This window comes from Oryza glaberrima, chromosome 3 (genome assembly GCF_000147395.1).
Source record: "Oryza glaberrima chromosome 3, OglaRS2, whole genome shotgun sequence".
NCBI classification, from domain to species: domain Eukaryota; kingdom Viridiplantae; phylum Streptophyta; class Magnoliopsida; order Poales; family Poaceae; genus Oryza; species Oryza glaberrima.
This window is the reverse complement of record NC_068328.1, coordinates 30,929,732-30,948,679: the sequence shown is the minus strand read 5'-3', so window position 1 is coordinate 30,948,679 and position 18,948 is coordinate 30,929,732. Positions and strand designations below refer to the sequence as shown.

The following is an 18,948-nucleotide window of genomic DNA, read 5'->3' as shown; positions in this document are numbered from 1 at the left end:
ATTTTCGATAACCGTGTGCATATTCTCCCGATTAAATGCCAAAAGCCCTGGGCGATCTCTCTCTTCCTAATCATAGATCTCAACATATAAAACTGCCAAGATGGCTAGTACAAGAACAACTGAACTTTAGACCTGTGTTTTTATTACTTTTTTTTTGTTTGAATTGGTGTAATAATTGGCTGTAGCTCTTTAGCTGTGTTTAGATCCAAAGTTTTGGATCCAAACTTCAGTCATTTTCCATCACATCAACCTGTCATACACACATAACTTTTCAGTCACATCATCTTCAATTTCAATCAAAATCCAAACTTTACGCTGAACTAAACACAGCCGTTGTGCAAAGGTTGAGATTTTATTCCATTATAAAAAAAAACTGAACTGAAGTGACCCCTCGGATCATTATCTGAAACTGGCTGTCGTCAACTGTCACACCCCAAACCTGCACGTGCAGTTGACCGCCGCCGCCGTTCCCATCCTGACCCCAACCAACCCAACGACGCAACGCGCCCCGCACCGGTGCACCACCCCTCCTCCTGCACCCGACACCATACGCCCGCTCTCTCTGACACTCCCCCCCTTCCCTCCCTCCCTCCCTCCCTCCGCCCACGACTCGTCGTACACCCGGTCTTCCTCCTCCCCCCTCTCCGTTCCCCACTTCCCCTCCCCCTTCCCCGATCGCACAGCGCCCGCGAAACGCGGCGAAATCCCCCCCCCCCCCCCCCCCAAAATTCCCCCCGCCCCGAAGTAAGTACCGCTCAATCGCTCATTCCCCGTGTTCTTTCTGCTGGATTTTGGGTGCTAATTTGGATCCGGGACATCCGCGCGCTTGCTTTGCTTGGCCTAGGGTTTCCGATCGCGAGGGCCGCATTCCGGCGGGAGGAGGAGGAGGAGATGGCGACGTCCCGCAAGCTGGCCCGCGTCGACATCGCCGAGCTGAAGCAGCGGCTGGTGAAGCGGCTGGGGCGGCAGCGCGCCGGGCAGTACTTCGCGCACCTCACCAGGCTGCTGAATCTGAAGCTCACCAAGGTGGAGTTCGACAAGCTCTGCTACGCCACCATCGGGAGGGAAAACATCGCGCTGCACAACGCCCTGATTAGGGGGATCATCAGCAATGCGCTGTCCGGGGTGCCCCCGCCCAGCCGCCAGGCGGTGACGGGGCAGTCCGGGACGACCACGGCTCCCAGCGGGCAGTGCGTCGGCATCGCGCTACCGAGCGCCCGGAATGTAGGGGCCGTGGTGGATTCGGGCGATGGGGACTTTGCGAGGGAACGGGCGGTTGCCGGCAAGGTGTTGTCGGTGGAGGATGGGGAGGAGGTGGAGCAGGTTAGGTCTGCTCCATGTGTGCAGAGCCGAAGCCCGATAACTGCCCCATTGGGGATTTCGACTACGCCAAGCTATGGTGCAAGGACACGGAGGTTGGATGATCCGATGGTGTCGTGTTACGATTCCCACCATCTGCTGGACACTGGTTCTCTGTTCAAGGGTTTGCAGCGTCGGTTGGAGAGTGATGGCATTGGAGTGTCGGTGCAGGGTGTTGAAGTTTTAAATCGTGGATTAGATGAGTTTTTGCGGAGGTTGATTAAACCATGCATGGAATTGTCCAGGTCAAGGTCCAGCGGTAGAAGAGTTACCAAAGGCAATGCTATGTTTGCAGCTAGGATGAATGGCTTGCAACAAGCCAATCATGATCATTGTACAACACTACAAGATTTTGCTGTCGCTATGGAATCTGATCCACATTTGCTTGGGACCAATTGGCCTACACAGCTTGAAAAGATACAGGCAACGTCGTTTGGTGAATGAGCCCGATTGCCCTGTTTTTGATAAACCTTCAAAAAGAGGCGTGGTCTGTTGAAAAATACTGTCACTGAAGTAAATGGAGCTATGGAGCACCAGATGCAAATCTCAGGGCTGCTTCACTCATGAGCAAGCAAAGCTGAAACAAGTGACCAATTGGAGCTGTGATGGACAGATGTCATGAGTTCTTCCTTGAGAATTGATGGCAGTTGGTATAAACGAGAGAATCGATAGTGCTGGTTGATGTCGTGGGACAAATTGAGCAACTTGTCGATAAACACTTATAGGCTTGGCATGTAACACATGGTATTCTGACAGTGCTTCTAGGGTTTCTCCGTGATGTTGTAATAGAGCATAGTTTTCCTTGTTTCAGATTGAGTTGCTATATTTTTTTGCAGTGACCATAAGAGTGATATATTTTCATTGCTCCTGTACATTGTATTCAGATTATGGCAACTATTGCTTGTAATCAGGGTGCAAGTTTTTAGCCTATTGAATAAATATATAAACTTCTTTTGGTCTTCAATGTCCAAATCTCTCCTGTGTCTTGAGGTAACTTTTCTGAACCACATGAGTGTAACTGATTTTCATGCGTCACCGTTCAGAATATTTATACTAATTCACTAATTTATGATACTTGCAGTTTCATTTTGATCAGTTTTGTAGATCTCCTAGTTTGTGCTGATGCCTGCCCACTTGTCAATAGATTCATTTTCCATATCCTGTGCTAGTAGACTAGAATGTCAATTTGGCTCGGTGAGGCAATTGGGCTGGCATTGATCAAACCTTTTGCTTCTTGCTTATAGATGTATACAATTGCTTGTCCTGACTAATGTTTCCCCTTGCATTTTGGTGGACTAACAAAATGACTGTAAGATACTGAGATAGTAAGATCCCTATTCCTGTTCATCTCTTGCCGGTATTTCTGTTTATAGGGCATGTAGCTGGACTGGCTATGTTCTGAACCAACTGTGTGGTATGATTCACATCAGCAGAACTGAGCTCTATCTGTAAGTTCAACGAATTAATGGAAGCGTAACTTAACTACTGATTTTTTTGTTATATTCTCTTGGTATGAGAAATGCAGTTTATACCCTACAATTTGACGATTTCGTGTGCACCTAGCATTTATTCGTACTCTCAGCTGTTTTGAGTTTGTCATACAATACACTGCCTTCTCAAAGCAGGAAAGCTACTTGGAATAACTATCTAGAATTGTGAGTATTGGTTGACTGAAGTTGTTTATTTTTCAGGTCTTGGTTATGGCTTGAATACTGAACCTCTTTTTTTTTTTTTTAATGTAAGAAGATAGAGCCAGCTCTACCTTATAGCCATTTCATTATAGAAATGAAAAGTTACAAAGTTGTCTGAAGAAAAGGGGGGTGAAGCGGGGGGAGGAAAAAAGAAAAGGAAAGGAAGAAATGCTGAAGCTCATGGATTATGGTATTCAGTAAGATGCAATTTTGCCAGTGTCTTATGTCTTAATGTCATCAACTGTTCCATTACCCAAACCTGTGAATCTGTGATGCCATTTGCTCCTTTCTGTACACAATCGAAATTCAGTAAAATGAACAGCGTTGGACTCTTTTTATATAGAGTAAATTTTACAATGGGCCACATATTTTAACCAAGGTTTCATAATGGACTAGGGTTAAATCAATGTTTTCACTTAACACCATACATCTTTACATAAGTTTTCAGTTTGAACTAGGGGTGAGCAAAACAAGGGAATATGTGAGAGAGCTTCATATGATTTACACATGGATAATTATAAAAGGCAAAACACTTTATGTTTTCTTCCTTCTTTTCATGTGTGGTAGTTAACTAGTTTTATTTTCTATTTTATTTTTATTCATTTACCACAATGTATAGATCATTTTGTGCCACTTTTAAACATGTTCACGTCATTATTTTAGTGTGATTTGCTGAAAAAAGTTGTTTTCAGATTTGCTATTTTTTTCTAAAGATATTTATCTTAATACCGTGGCACTAAAATTGATGATTTTAATTATCTTTTCTCTGGCAACTTCCTTCTATGTGCTCAACCCTAGTCCAAAGTGCCAACTAGTGCAAACATATATGGTGTTTAGTGAAAAGGTTGGTGTGGACCTTGCCTATTGTGAAACTTTGGTCAAAATACATGGTGCAATGTGAAATTTACTCTTTTATATTTAACGTGATATGCAGCTGTACGTTGTTCTGCCATATTTACAGGGCTCTCTGCAGCTGTCCGTTTGTCCGTATGATGCTGCTTCCAGTTCCAGTCGCAGCTGAGCAAAGACAAGTTCTCTTCATCTGACAATATAAGCATTCAGGGTCCGAGCTTCTCTAGGGCTAACTTCGGCCATGGCGCCCCATTGTTTGGTAAAATTGCAAGATAAGTACCTAGTTTTACCAATCAAATCCTATACAGAGTTTAGACTAAATTAACCTTTCTTATGATAGTACTAATCCAGTTCCCAAGTGAAAGCTAAACAGTTACTACAATGCTATGAGTCTAGTCCCATTGAGAAGGTAGTCTTGCTCCATATCGTTGTCTCATTTCCCTTTTGGTGTTCCTGTTTATCCTCTCAAATTAATTTACCCATCAGAATTGGAACAATATTATAACTAAACAATATTATAGTTAACTGTGGCTGCAAAAGGTACCAAGAGCATGCTGCACGAAGAACATGTTGGTTTTATTTTCTTCTAAACTATGGAATTAGCTGTACTCTCAAAGCAGGAAAGCTGTTTGGAATCGCTGTCTGGAAATGTGAGGATTGGTTGACTGAAGTTCCCTAGATGTGAAAGGTCTCCTGGACCCTAAGTTGCCAGTGGCTCAGAAGTCTTGTGATTGATTATAGATAGTAGTATTCTGTAATTAGCATATCCTCTGATATTTTTCAGGTCTTTGTTATCCCCCGAAAGTTGAAGCTCATGGACTATGGTATTCAGCAAGGTGCAATTTAGCCCATGTTTTATGTGTTAATGTCATCAACTTCTCCATTGTTCAAATGATGAAATCTGTGATGTACTTGGAACTGTTTTGGAACTGCGCAGGCCTTGCAGCGTTTGTGATTACTGCTGCTTCCAGTCGCAGCTGAACACAGACAAGTCTTTTTCATCTGACAATGTAAGTATTCAGAGTTGGATCTTCTCTAGGGCTAACTTTGGCCATGCCCCCCCCCCCCCCCCCCCCCGCGGCCGATATTTTGTAAAATTGCAAGATAAGTACCTAATTTTACCATTTAAATCCTATATCTAGTTTGAGACTAAATTAGCCCTCTCCTATCATAGTACTATAATCCAGTTTCCAAGTAAGTAAAGCTAAACAGTTACTACAATACTACGAGTCTAGCTATTCTGCAGTTGAATTGAGAAGGTAGTCTTCTCCCATATCATTGTTTCATTTCCCTTTCGGTGTTCCTGTTTATCTTCTCAAATTAATTTACCCATCAGAATTTGAACAATTAACTAATTCTAAAAAAAGGTACCAAGAACATGCTGCAGAAAGAACATGTTGGTTTCATTTTCTGCTAAACTATGTGTTATTTTTGTGCTCTACATTTCATTGCAGGTTTATCAAAATACTAATATTATGGGTTTCTACGAAACCGGAACCAGACAGATCTTCTTTATCTGGTACGAGGGACAAGAGCCAATTATGAACTTGATTTGGACAGGGGGACAAGCATATATCTTGTCCTTTTTGTACACTGCATTTTTATATTCGGATCTCTGGATATATAGTTTAAAATGCTCGGAACGAAAATGGAGATGTCTTCGTCCAATCAATATAGCGAGAGATTCCTTCTTTTTCTTCCTCATCATTTTCTAATGCATAACATGTGCACGAGCATTACTCATCATTGTTCCATATCCATAAGCCGATGCTTCCATGCATGTGGTTTTAATAATTTTTTGATATCAATTCAACATTATTCATCACAAACCATTTTGGAAAATGCTTTGAAACTTGTCCTTTTGTTTTCTACAGGAATTTGACCACAAATCTGACATATCTTTGATATAGTATTTTGCAATGAAAACGACTATATATAAAAAGTACATTGCCGGCTGCCTAATCCAAAAATAGAAAATATTTGGTCCTAAACCAGTTCCGATTTATAAAAAGCTTCAGAAAACCATATGCTCTATTCGCACCACTAATTAATCTTGCACGAAATTTCTCCATATGAGTAGCCCATCTATTAGGTGAATCGTATAGACATTCGTCCGAAACTTGAGGCCACCTGATGTTACTGTTCGTAATAGTTTTGAACAATTTGTTCTTTCAGTAGAGGCCACTTGATGTTGCTGTTCGTAATAGTTTTGAACAATTTTTTTTTCACTTGACTACAGCTCGCTTTCCGTTGGATCCAAACAATCTTCAGCTCCGGGGATTCTCCATAAACAATCTCAAGTTTAAAGCTGAAGTTGCTGTCCTTCAAATTAAGAAAGCGTTTTTCAGTTCTACACTGGTTCACACCTGACTGCATGAGTACGTCAAGTGCAAAGGTTAGCAATCGCCCAGCTATCTCTTTCTCTCCTTTTTTTTCTTCCCTTTCTCGCGGAGAAGAAGAACAGCTATGCTTTCATCTTCCTCGGTTTCTCGTACGCGCCATTCCGATGTTTCCAGTTGTACTCGAGCTATAGTATCTCTAGGTACACCTGTACAGCGATAGTCAACGAGGTTTTCAATAGGAGAAGCAAACCTAATGCAAAAGTTGGGAGAACGTGGAAGATCTCTTCTGTACTGACAAAGATCTTCTGGTTGTGATGAGCAGAAATTTCACTGACATAGATAAAAAGAAAACCAAAATCTTTTTATTTGACTTCTTACATCTCGATTTGATGATCGATCGACTCGAGATCGTGATCATCGTTTCTGTCTCTATACTTATTATTTCAAGTTTGCAAAACCTCTGCAATATGTGCCATTTCGTTCTGGTTCGCAGCCCCTCTTTTGCCGGGACGATTGGTCTCAGCAAAACTTCGCCGGGACAGCCTCGAATCAAGAACACGACGAGCTTCATTCGAAGCTCGCCGGGAGCCGATCGAGTCCGAGCTGGGAAGAACCGAGGCGGCGGCGAGGCCAGAAAGCAACCGATCGAGCAGTGCTCGATTGATCTTTGGTGTTGTTGATTCATCCCTGAGGCTAATTAGAACGCGCAGCAGTAGTAGAGGAACCGTCTCCACGCCGCCTTCCTCCTCCGGGCGCCGGCGGCCGCCGCGACGGCCGCGGCGGCGGCGGCCTCCTTCTCCGCCATGGGCACCGGCGCGTCCGTCTTCCTCAGCATCTCCCACATGATGTGCACGTCGTGGTACTCGCACGTCCTCACCTCCTTCTTCAGCTTCCCCAGCCCTGCACAACCAAATCCATCAGAAAATATCCCCCCGAAATACTAACCGATCGCCGGCGAAGAGCTGGCTTACGTACCGCTGGTTCGCCGGAGGCCGAGGCGCGCGGCGAGGCCGAGCCACACCCTCTTCACCGGCACGGCAGCTCGGTCCATGCACATATTGGGCTCTCTCTCTTCTCTCCGAAACCCGGGAGTGTGTCGTCCAAGCTACTAGCTCTGAAGAAGAAGAAGCTCCTGACTAGCTTGTGCTTGGTTGCGCTGCCCTGTCGATGCAACAGAGCCGTGACCAGCTTCACCCGTGGCCGCGAGCTTTTATAGCGGGAGAGCGAGAGATTGGGGAGACAGACGAGCCGGGCTAGCTAGGTAGCCGAGTGCGCGTGCGATCATCAGAAACAAACTTTTTTGTGGGGAATCCGTCGGCGCGGCGTCGCCATCCGCTGATTTGGACGGGCGATCGCGCGGCTGCACGCAGTCAGTCGCGACGCGATGCGTGCAGGCTGTGCTACAGGTGCGTGCGCGCGGCTTCCGCGCGGGTTCGGTCTCGGTGCCGCGTGATGGATCATCCAACGGCTCTGTGCGCGGCGTGAGCTGGTGGTAAACTGGGCTGTAGTTGTACTGCGACTAACTGCTCCTCCGTGTATCCGCGCGAGAAAAAGGAAAAAGAAAGAAATGGGGAAAGGAAAAAAATTGTTGGAAGTAAAGTTTGGTTTCGAGTTGGCCTTTTCAGACCGAAAAAAAAAGGAGAGGAGGTGTTACTGTATCGTTTCGTGATCCTCGACCTGTCTGATTCATCCATGTTACATCGAAAAAAAAACACTCACATGCGTACGTGCTTTTGAGTTTTGACTTACTGCTCTGCCGTGGCGTGAATGCGATGGCGCCCGGTATACACGTAGCGTGGCAGTTAATAACTATGTATCAATCCGAGAAAACCGTTTCACGCCTCGACCGACCGACTAGCTAGTAAGGCTTTCTCCAACAAAGAAACCCAAAATACAAGACCCATTTCACGTTTGCATAGCGCTAGTTCAATACTTATTTTTGGTTTTCTCCAACAATAAGACCTAAAAGAGAACCCTTACTGCAAATAGATCTTCAGGAGAGAGGATACTCAGATTTAGGTTATGTCTCTTATAGCACGTAAAATAAGTCTTCTGTATAGGTATTCTGTTGGAGACTAAAATAGTACTATCAGATACCCATTTTGGGTTTGGGTGTCCTTATGGGTCACTTATTGGAGACCGTCTAAACTAGGAGTCATTTTTCTTCCTCTCTTTTTTTAAGAGAGACACATATACTCGCACTTAATCTTCGCCGTTATATAGAAACATCCAGTTTGGCAAATAACAATGGTTTATTTGTTCCTTTAACCTTTCATATCACTCATTGTACAGCCGGCGCCATTACTCATGTTCAACTAGCTAGTACTACTGCTAATCGAAAAGGCACGCACTTGTTCGTTCCACCGAGAAGAAGTTCCGGGGGACATCACCACCGCCCGCTTGAAGAAATTAAACATCCGATGTGGTGTGCCGCAATGTGGGAGTGCCTTTTTAGCTAGTGCTCATGGGCCATGGCGGCCTACTCATGTTTGCAACATTAGATGTCTCGTCAGTGTCTCCCTTTTTTTTCATTGCAATTCATTCACCTTTCAGTACGGCCATACGGCTGCACGATATGAAAAGGCACGAGGCAAATTCCACAATCGAACGAAAAGGAAATGGAAAGGGGTTTGCAGATGCATTTCCCGTCGTAACAGGTTAGCCGACCTGCTGAGATAGTGCAATGAGCTACCACTTTTTAATCGGCCTATATATGTCCATTTTGGAAATTAATCATGACCAGACACAGTGTCATCATATAAGCTACGAGTAATAAACTGTGGGCATGATTTCGTCTCACCGAATTGAAATACCACCTCTTCTAGTAGACTGTAAACGTATCATCTATAGATTGCGGCGCTGGAGGACTTGCTCGGAAAAGTATTTTCTATAATTAGGTGTCATGACACTTAGACGTATATTGTTTAAATAAATAGTCATATAAAAATTTTATAAAATTTAATAAGATAGAATACGATAATATAATACACTATACAAACATGTAGATCTAAATTCGATCTATACATGAAGAAACATAAATAACAAATTGTTTATGTTGTACATGTACTATTTACTGTCTGATTTTAGTATTATTTTTGTTTCTCGAGTTATAGATCAAATATAGTCTTGCACGTTTATGAACTTATATCATCACAATTGATGTTACTGATTTTTTCTTAATTTTTTTATAATTATTTGAGTCGCATGTAAATAATTGGTGCTATGGCACCTAGGTGTAGAAAGACTTACCTTGTTGCATGCGTGTGAGAAGGGAAGGAAAATGATAAGATTACCATGCACACGAATCTTAAAACAGATTCAACCGTCTAGAATTTACATGATGTAAAATGTGTTCTTTTATTATAAGTTTTGTACGTAGTCCTAGTCTTATCGTATCACTTGTACTTTTCACTTATGTCTATACTTATAAGTCAAAATTTAAATTTTAATACTTAATTTTAAAGATGATTTTGTGTTCTTCCATATTTGTTTTTATATATCGTTAAGAACATGTAGATAAAAGTTACCATCAGAAACTATTTTTAAATTATTAATAAACGGTTCGTATAAATATAAGTATAAGGGAAACAATAAGGTTCTTAGTTTAATTAGCGGCGGAAAAATGAAAAAAATGATACTATTGGATTACATTACAAGTTCGGTAGATAGATACGTTGACTGCTTTGCCTTCTGTGAGTGCGTCGGATGCGCGCGGTCATCTCAGTCAGTTATCCCACTTGCGCCGCCGCCGAGTGGGTCGCTCTCATGCGTCGCCGTCGCCGATGTGAACATGCATCCGCGCTGTTGCATGCCGGCCGTCGCGCGCCGCGCCGCCGCGGCTGGCTGTCGCTCACGTCAAGCTATGAAACAGTTGGGAGATCGTGTCGACTGGCGCATCTCTCCCAGGGTAAACTGCCACACAGCTGCATCATGCCCTGCACTGCCTCGGTGCGTCCATCTTGGACGCATCATGTCCGTGTCGGCGTCACGCCATCTCCGTCGTCGTCCTGCGCGTGCGTGCGGTAGCCGGTAGTGTCCGTGCTCCGGAAAGGTGCCCGCTTTATGCGTCTCCAAACAGTCATGACCCACTAGCGAAGATCAAGATGGATATAGCTAGCTAGACTCCAGCAATCTCTTCAGTTCATCCTGGCAGCTGGGTAACGATGATGCGTTCACCAGCGTGGAGTCCAACTGATACAGTGATACTTGATCTGATTGATTTCCATTTTGCAACCTGCGAATGTGCGCCATGAGATGATGCTTGCTTGTGTGTCCAATCATGAACTGCACGAATGCTGTGCTGTAATCTCTTGGGATTCAGTTATATCTATCCTAGTTTACTCTGACGCTGTGGTGGAAGATTCTCGGATATCTGAACTTTGGAACATACGTAATGTACAAGTGGATCGATTTGTGGCCTTCTGCTTGGACTCTTATATGTCACCACTCACCAAATTAAAGCAGGCATCGAATGATCATAATCGTATCAAGGATTGCAGTATTAGTAGGCTACTGCTACTAGCGGCGCACCACTTGATACTTTAATCGCCTGAAACTGCGGTGCTTATCCACTAGTAAACCACTTTGAGTGTCAGGGCTGAAGAGGATTGAAAGAAGGCAGACAATTCAGACACATGGGTTTAATGCATAGATTGGTTTCTGACGATCAACTTAATTTACAATTTAGCATGATGAATTAAATCAAGTTTGCAACTTTGTGGGCGACGCTGAAGTGACGAAATGTCCTTTTTTTACCTGTTCTTTTTGTGGTTATCTGAGTATCTGACTCCACGGAGTTACATGTTTGTAACCTTTTGTTGTTCTTCTTGTTGCCCTTGGTCACCGTGAAAAAGTTATCCGGCTGGCCTCATCCATGTTTAGTTCTGGGTGTATGACAACGTGGATGTCATGTCAAAGTTGGCAACTCGGCATAGATTAATGCCTTAAGGCTGAAAGTTAATGGTTTTATTCTGCTGGAGTGCTGGACTGAATGTTACTGTTAGAATACATGTACTCTCTTTGTTCTAAATAAATGAAAACAAATCTAGACATGTTTTTATCTAAATTTATCTTTGAGAAGTTGTCTTCTTCTAAAGACAGGAGAGTACTATAGTAGTTGTCTCGAACTCATTGATGCATGCTAGACGACGCCATAATCTTATAGCCCCTGTTAACTTGTCAAGCAGGAGAAATAAATAAGTAATGGACAAGTGGCTTCAGAAAATGCATTACTCTCCCGTCCTGTGCCAGTTTAGGATTTGCTGCACTTGAGTGTGGAAACTGTGGATTGATTTACGCCATATCCTTGTATAGTTGTATTCAAGGCATTTTCTGATGAGTATGCAACTGTGCACGCTTTGGTGTAAATACCGTAGCTGACTAGTAATACTGCATTTCTGCTCTACTTCACGCTGCTTGTCTGGATCAAGCCTGTGATTTTGCCTGATCTTATTTTCAATCGTCGCTGAAAGTGATGCCCATGCACCCAAAAATCCGTACGCATGCAGCCATGCAGATGAAAATGACAACATGTTCAGATAATTTATCTTGCTCCCATAGTTAAAAAACACAATACATTTGGCCTAGCTAGGTAATTTAATTGATTCACCACTATCAGATGCACAAAATAATCTTAATTCCTGGTTTCCAATATAATTAACTGATTAAAACTTTTGCTCTAAAAAGCTAGTTGTATATTTTTCAGAACTTCAGCGCTGCAGGCTGCAGCTAAAACTATTTATGAACAATTGAGAGAACCGCAGTGGCCGCCGCTGACCGCCGTCGTCGTGCCGACGACCATGCCGCCCGCGGCGGCGTCAGATGAGCATCGCGCAGTCGCGGCGGATGTTGCCCTGCGACGGGTCGGTCTTGACGCCGACGCGGCCGAGGTTGGTCATGGCGGCGACGAAGGCGAGCTCGAAGTCGGAGCTGTTGGCCGCCCAGGCGTCGACGGTGGGGCGCGAGCGGTCGTCGGAGTAGAGCACCTGGTCGGAGGTGAAGAGGCCCATCCCCTTCTGGAGGTTGACGAAGTACTGGTTGTCGAAGGCGCGCGGCGTCACCGGGTCCAGCTCCAGCGCGATGTTCGGGTCCACGCCGGCGGGGCACGCCGCCTGCAGCTGCGACGCGTACCCGGCGTCCATCGTCGGGTCCACCGCCGACGGCTGGATCCGGCTCGCGAACGTGCCGCAGTGCGCGAACCCCACCGTGTGCGCCGCTGCCAAAAGAAAAAAACGAAGCTTTTTTTAGTGTTTCCGTCAGAATTCTGCACAGATCTTCAGAAAGCGTGGACAAAATTACGAGTTTACAGATGCACAGATAAATCATGTTAACTTTTTTTTAGTTTATCTGAACATGTTAAACTTATCACAGAGTCATCATAGTTATGAATCTCGTGAAGTTATGATCCATCATTCGAAGGTAGAAATGGGACATTGTGACAGACAAACACATGCAGTTCTGCCCACACCTGTTGATTCCTATTTTGGATGATATAGTACTGCTATGGAAACAGCTGCAGAATTGCAATGCTACTAGTAGAACAGAACACTGAACTAAACTGAAACGTTTTCCACTCATGCTATGAACTACTCCTACCTAGAACAACTGAGTAAAATGGATTGGCTAGTTGGCAGCATGACAGTTCATGCGTTTTTCAGGAGAACCCTGAATTTGCTTCTCTTCTATCCTGCCGTTTGTAGGAGTACTACGTGGCACTGATATCAGAGGATTAGTTTTCTTCTGTTTTGACAGCTCATTTGGCAGGCCCATAGTCATAAACGGGTCGACATTAAGGAGTTGGACGTTCCCTCAGCAGCAACCTGCCTTCAGGATTTCTGATAGCACTAGTACAATAATACAAGGCTGACCTCTTTTTCACGTGCAAGCAACGGCATCCAGGCGTCCTCCAGCCAGTCTCCACATTGACTCCTCTTATATCTATTATTAAGTACTATCACCGAATAATCAGCTAGCTACGGTGTCACTCACCCAATGTTTTCGCTCACTATGATGATGCTGTCTGCTCCTCTAATCTGTGGGGATTAAACGTTTTTGTACTGACCAACAATTCTCCTGAGCCCACTCAAAATTCTGGCTTTAATTGCACAGTTGAGCGTTGGATTTGGGCCCCTTTGCTTCACTTGTAAGATATGAAATGAAACAAAGCACATGGAGAAACTAGTCTATACAAGTTGCGTTCCACAATTCCACTAGTACAGAAGCTAAAGTGGAGTGAAATTATTTCTGGATAGCGGTTACTGTTAAATAACTGCATGATTAGTTGCTTACCAGATAAAGCGATCATGTCGGTCTGGGACAGGTTGTTCGCGGCGAACAGCGATGTCAGCTGGTCCAGGTTGAACGACGGCGGCGGCAGCTTCCCGTCGACGCTGCTCGCCGTCGAGCTCAGCCCGTCCAGCCTCCCGAGCTCCACGGCGTACGACGGCCCGCCGGCCTGCACGATCCAAAAAGAAAAAAGAAAACAGAGCCTTTTCAGTGTTACTTTACAGGGGATCTTCCGAAAGCTCGGAAACTTTTCTATGGATCTCGGAAGAAAGGAGCCTAATTTGTCGAGGATTTGTGTCATGTGTGTGTGCACGTACCAGCGCAATGACGTCTCGGGTGGCCATGACCAGGATGTCCGCGCAGGAGACCTGGTTGGTGCACTGCGGCACGGCGTCGACGGCCGCCCTGGCCTTGATGACCGTGTCGAAGCCGTCGCCGGCGAGGGAGAGGTTGTTCGGGTGGTCCTTCTCCGCCGTGTTGTTCCCCGACGACACCACGATCACCGACGCGTCGCATCCCTGCACCCACATTCACACCCAGGCCACTTCATTCTCCTGACCTGACTCGAGCGAGAAATCCATGGAGGAATCGATTATCGATGGATGTGTGTGAGCTAGCTAACCTCGACGAAGCAGTCGTGGAAGAAGAGGCGGACGGTGGCGCCGACGGCGACGGACGTCTCCTGCACCTTCTTGGTCACCGCGTCGCGCACGATGGTCTCGACGTCGGGGCACACGCTGGCGTAGTAGTCCCGCCTGAGCTGCGCCACGACGCCGCTCCCGGCGGCGGCGACCGCCAACATCACCACCAGAATCCGAATCCCAGCTCCCATGCTGTGCCGGCCGCGCTAGCTCTCCCAAACCAACACGCAGTACTGACACAGCGCGCGGCCGCGGTAGAAGAAGGGACGAGGAGCGTGTGCGAGTCGTGCGTGCGCAGTGGCTGGTAGCGTAGTTATGGTCGAGTGATGTAGACTCCAAGTCTCCTCGGAGTGGGGGAAGGTGAGGGGATGGACTGACTCGCGTCGCCCGGGGTAGTTAGCGTGGCGGCGCGCGCCGAGATGCGTGCGTGCGCGGCGCGGCGCGGTGCGGTGGATGCATGCCATGTCCACGGACCACGGCCGCGGCGAGCGGAGAGGGGGATCTAGAAGCGACGTGCTGGCCCCCACGTCTCGCCCACATGCGCGTGTTCTATCCGGGGGCGGCTTGGGCTCTCGCGGTCGCGGCCACGGGCGTGTGGTAGACGGGGAGGGATACGGCTGTCCGGGGAGGGGCGCTCGCGTCGCGTCGCGTGCGTTGCCAACATGTGTAAGCACGGCCGCCCCGCCCCGCACATGGCGCGGTTGGTGCGTAGCTGCATATGCTCCGCGCATTAAAAACTTCCGGTTCCTGCAGGCAGCAGCAGCAGCAAGAACGGCACGAGCAGCGGCAGCTCTTAATTGCAGCGAGTTTAGTTAGATTTCGTGTGTGATTAGAGCTATTTTTGTGTAGATTTACGGTTAAATTTAAGCGTACTGTTTTGTACATTGGGACTGATCTGGTAACCTGTTTAAAATGAACTTTGAAATACTAGTAACATGGAAATTAACGAGGCTGAAGATACGCATGTGATGAGCTGATGATGAAGGCACATGTACCACGCAATGTAGCCGGCCAGCACCGGTCAAAGCGCACATTGCAGTTTCGTGCACAACTGTACACTCCGATTAGCCGACGCGACACTCGATGCAGCGGATGGTAGCTTCTGTGTGCTGCTGCCCCTCTGGAAAGGCAAATGCGGCCAAGAATGGTGAGTTGTTCGTAGGTTCGTCGTGCGTCCCGGAGCAGGTTTGTATTATTGCAGACGGCGAGGCCCAGCTACTCTTCTCTAACACGTACTCCTACCGGCGTCACAATTCTGGATTGACAATTACAAGTAGTAGTAGGCATCCGAAAAGGAGGAACGTATAATTGGTGTCGTTGTGTGTACTGTACCCATCAGCGTTTCGCCTCATCAAAGAGTTGTTCTGTTTCTTCAGAAAATGTTACCACTAGGCAGCTATGATCTGATAATTATCAGCTTGATTTGCACACTTCCTCCAGGAACATGATGATGTTCCATTAGCTGAGTAACCCACGCAATGTGGATTAAAAAGGACCTTTGATGTACAGAAATGACATCGTCTTGATCTGTGAGAACGACGTCACACATTCTATTCCGACCCCCCCCCCCCCCCCCCCCCCCCCCGCGCCCCCACTAACGGCTCAATGCTTTTTAGGCCATTTCCTTTCTCCATCATATCATCAACGTTTTGCAAATCTCCCACTGTAGATGGGCCGCCGGCCCACGGTTTTCCACACGGGTTTTTTTCAGCGTGACATCCTGAGTCCTTACAAAGAAAAGTCCAAAGAAAACATATCATATCAAACGAAAACGACATGCAAAACAAATCAAACACTCATACTCATGTAACAGCAACAGTTTGGGCTGCCGATCAATCGGAAGTGCATATGAAACTCGAATACAGTTTTGGACAGTAGTAGACGTCACGGATTCTGATCGTTACATCGATGTGGCCGTGGAAGTTATCCGGCACGGGACAAAGATAACGAAAACAATGAAACGGAGCGAGGCGACTTTGCTGGGTTTGGTTGGGACGTCAATTCCTCGGCGGTTGCAGGGGGACGCGCGCGTACGTACCTAGGCGTAGCAAATCACCGTAATATTTGGCCATTCGCACGGGGCGGCTTCAGAGATTTTGCCCTGGCGGTGGTGGACTTGGAGTTGGGGGGAAGCGCCATGTATGACACGGCACCGAAGGATTTGTGTTAGTACACTTTTTCTGCGAGACGCGCGTGCGTCGTTTACTTGAAAAAAAAAAGAAGATCACATCGTTTTAAAGTTATTTTCACGTTAAAACGTCGCCTAGCTGTACTGGTCTGTTGGTCATGTCGTTCGTTGTCTGAAATACTGAAACCGTCAAGGTTGGCTCTGTTTTTTTAAAATATATATATATATATATATATATATATAAATGACAATTGCATAATTGAAGGGACAAGTTTTGGGGGATGTCATTGGGTATTTGTTCTGAAATTAATCAGGCTTGCTGTGGTAAGAAACTAAGAATGGAAGGATGGAAGTTTTGAGTACTACTAGTATTCAGTGGACTTGATAGAAGACTAGATGGCAGGGGAATTATATTGGGAGTTTTCACTTTCTTCAGACTGTTTTTTTTTTTTCAGACTGTTACCCACCATCACCATGACAGAGTAGTGCCGTGCCTTAGCCCTTAAGTCGACTTCTGGCCCAATAATTGATCCGTAGATTGACGAATTCAGTCTCACCAATAATTTATCGGAAATATCAAGAATATGATGATTGATTGTACACGAATTCGTCAGAGGAATGTTGCGGCTTGAGATTGAGAACATAAGCAATTCATCACTAACTGCTCTGCAGTTCCATCCAAGCAACTGTTCTAGATTAATTCTGTCATCACACATCAAAATCTGTCTTTTGTTGATAGTGTAGTATTTATTCACTTATTACTTCATTGAATCCAAATTATGTGCAGAAACACACATATTTTAACACAACGAATTGAACAAGACCGATCGATCGATGTACAAACAGAAAACTGGCAAACCCAACGAATCACTCCTTTGCAATTTATATACGTGTCAACACACACATTTTCAATCGATCGTGTATACACAATCTACAAGTGGTCCGTAGTCGTCGCCGTCGTAGTGCCATTTTTCTCAGTTGAAGACGTCACACTGCTTCCGGATGTTGCCCTTGCCGCCGGACTTGACCCCGACGCGGCCGAGCTTGACGATGGCGTCGGCGAAGGCCTTGTAGAAGTCCGGCGTGCTGGCCGCCAGCGAGTCCACCGTCGGCCGCGTGCGGTTGTCGGTGTAGAGCAGCTCGTCGGAGGCGAGCAAGCCGCCGCCGTCCTGCAGGTTCCGGTAGTACTGGTTGTCGAAGAGCGCCGGCGTGGCCTGGTCCATGAGCACCATCATGTCCGGCCCGCCGTCGGGGCACTTGCCCTTGAGGAACGCCGCGTACTTCTCGTTCAGCGTCGGGTCCGTCGGCTGCGACGGCGGGTTGTAGCGGTACAGCCGGTCCGAGAACTTGCTGCAGTGCGCCAGCCCGACGCTGTGCGCCGCTGCATGCGTACACCGAGTCCGGTCAGTCATTGCGTCGAACACATGGCGGGGGATGCATTGGTTTGTATAGTATAGTGTGTGTCTATGTCGCACCTGAGAGCGCGACCATGTCAGACATGTTGAGGCCGTTGGATTTGAAGATGGCGACGAGCTCGCTGAGGGTGTTGTTCGGCTGCGGCAGCTTGCCGGCGACGTTGCTGGCGCTGGACCTCATGCCGTCCAGCCTGCCCAGCTCCACCGGGAAGAATGGCCCACCGCTCTGCACGAATCTTGCAGTGTTTGGCATCACCGGTTACTTCTAGAGCGTGTGCGAGTTGGTGTAGCGCGTAGCGTACCAGGGCGATGGCGTCGCGCGTGGCGATGGCGAGCACGTCGGTGCAGGAGACCTGGTCGGGGCACGCGGCCTCGACGGCGGCCTTGGCGCTCCTCACCGTCTCGAATCCCTCGAACGCCAGCGAGAGGTTGTCGGGCGCGTCCCTCTCCGCCGTGTTGCCCGCCGTCGACGTGATCAGCACCGAGCCGTCACACCCCTGCACGCCACGCCACGCCACGCCGCACACACGACGTCAGTCAATCGAGATCGCCATGCTTGACACATCGCCGATTAATCAATCAAGCAAAGTGTTTGTACATCGACGAAGCAGTCGTGGAAGAAGAGGCGGACGGTGGAGCCGATGGTGCGGATGGTGGCCTGCATCTTGTCCTTCACCACGCCGAGCACGATGCTCTCGACGTTGGGGCACGTGCTGTTGTAGTAGTCCGTCCTCAGGTCGGACGCGCCGAGCTGCGCCACGGCGGCGACGACGAGCAGCGCCATCCACCACGACGACGACGGCCGAGCCATCTTGCTAAACCTCTTGGCATGCATAAGTGGTGAAAGACTTCACTTTTGGGGAGATTTATATGGTGGTTAACAGGAGAAGTGCGACGAACAAGTTTTCGTTGAAAAAAAAAAGTGATGATCAAGTGTGGTGTGCAAGATTTTGTCACACTGTGGAAAGAAAAATAAAATGAGAAAGTTGACATTGATGATTCACTGAGAGGTGTGTTATTGTTGTATTCGTGCGTGTATTTTTGTCCACTCTTAAGACTGATTCTTGATCCATATGCATGCATACAGATGCTTCTTGATTCTTTTCTTTTTCTTTTTCTTTTTTAACCTTGATGGAAGGAACGTTGAATGATTTGTTGGTTCTTGCGTCATGGAATGAATTTTGTGCATTAACTGATTAGCTAAGTTTACTTGTTGATCATACAAGGAATTAAGTG

General features: G+C 46.7%; 4 protein-coding genes across 4 annotated transcripts; 1 reads left to right on the top strand and 3 right to left on the bottom strand.

The window, feature by feature from the left end:
- Positions 1–685: 685 nt before the first annotated feature.
- Positions 686–2,323, top strand: LOC127765508 (uncharacterized). The gene is made up of 2 exons (XM_052290420.1): positions 686–744; positions 845–2,323. The coding sequence occupies exon 2, from the start codon at positions 892–894 to the stop codon at positions 1,801–1,803; it is 912 nt and encodes a 303-aa protein (XP_052146380.1). The 5' UTR covers positions 686–744; positions 845–891; the 3' UTR covers positions 1,804–2,323.
- Positions 2,324–6,561: 4,238 nt separating this feature from the next.
- LOC127768478 (uncharacterized) lies at positions 6,562–7,415 on the bottom strand. Its single transcript, XM_052294066.1, has 2 exons — positions 7,220–7,415; positions 6,562–7,144 (listed from the first exon to the last, which is right to left on the bottom strand). The coding sequence occupies exons 1-2, from the start codon at positions 7,299–7,301 to the stop codon at positions 6,942–6,944; spliced, it is 285 nt and encodes a 94-aa protein (XP_052150026.1). The 5' UTR covers positions 7,302–7,415; the 3' UTR covers positions 6,562–6,941.
- Positions 7,416–11,827: 4,412 nt separating this feature from the next.
- Positions 11,828–14,621, bottom strand: LOC127768477 (peroxidase 35-like). Its single transcript, XM_052294065.1, has 4 exons — positions 14,151–14,621; positions 13,846–14,046; positions 13,532–13,697; positions 11,828–12,458 (listed from the first exon to the last, which is right to left on the bottom strand). Exons 1-4 carry the CDS (start codon positions 14,358–14,360, stop codon positions 12,061–12,063), a joined length of 975 nt encoding a protein of 324 aa, XP_052150025.1. The 5' UTR covers positions 14,361–14,621; the 3' UTR covers positions 11,828–12,060.
- Positions 14,622–17,020: 2,399 nt separating this feature from the next.
- On the bottom strand, positions 17,021–18,633 carry LOC127765927 (peroxidase 51-like). The gene is made up of 4 exons (XM_052290904.1): positions 18,311–18,633; positions 18,015–18,209; positions 17,773–17,938; positions 17,021–17,678 (listed from the first exon to the last, which is right to left on the bottom strand). The coding sequence occupies exons 1-4, from the start codon at positions 18,545–18,547 to the stop codon at positions 17,272–17,274; spliced, it is 1,005 nt and encodes a 334-aa protein (XP_052146864.1). The 5' UTR covers positions 18,548–18,633; the 3' UTR covers positions 17,021–17,271.
- Between the last annotated feature and the right edge of the window lie 315 nt (positions 18,634–18,948).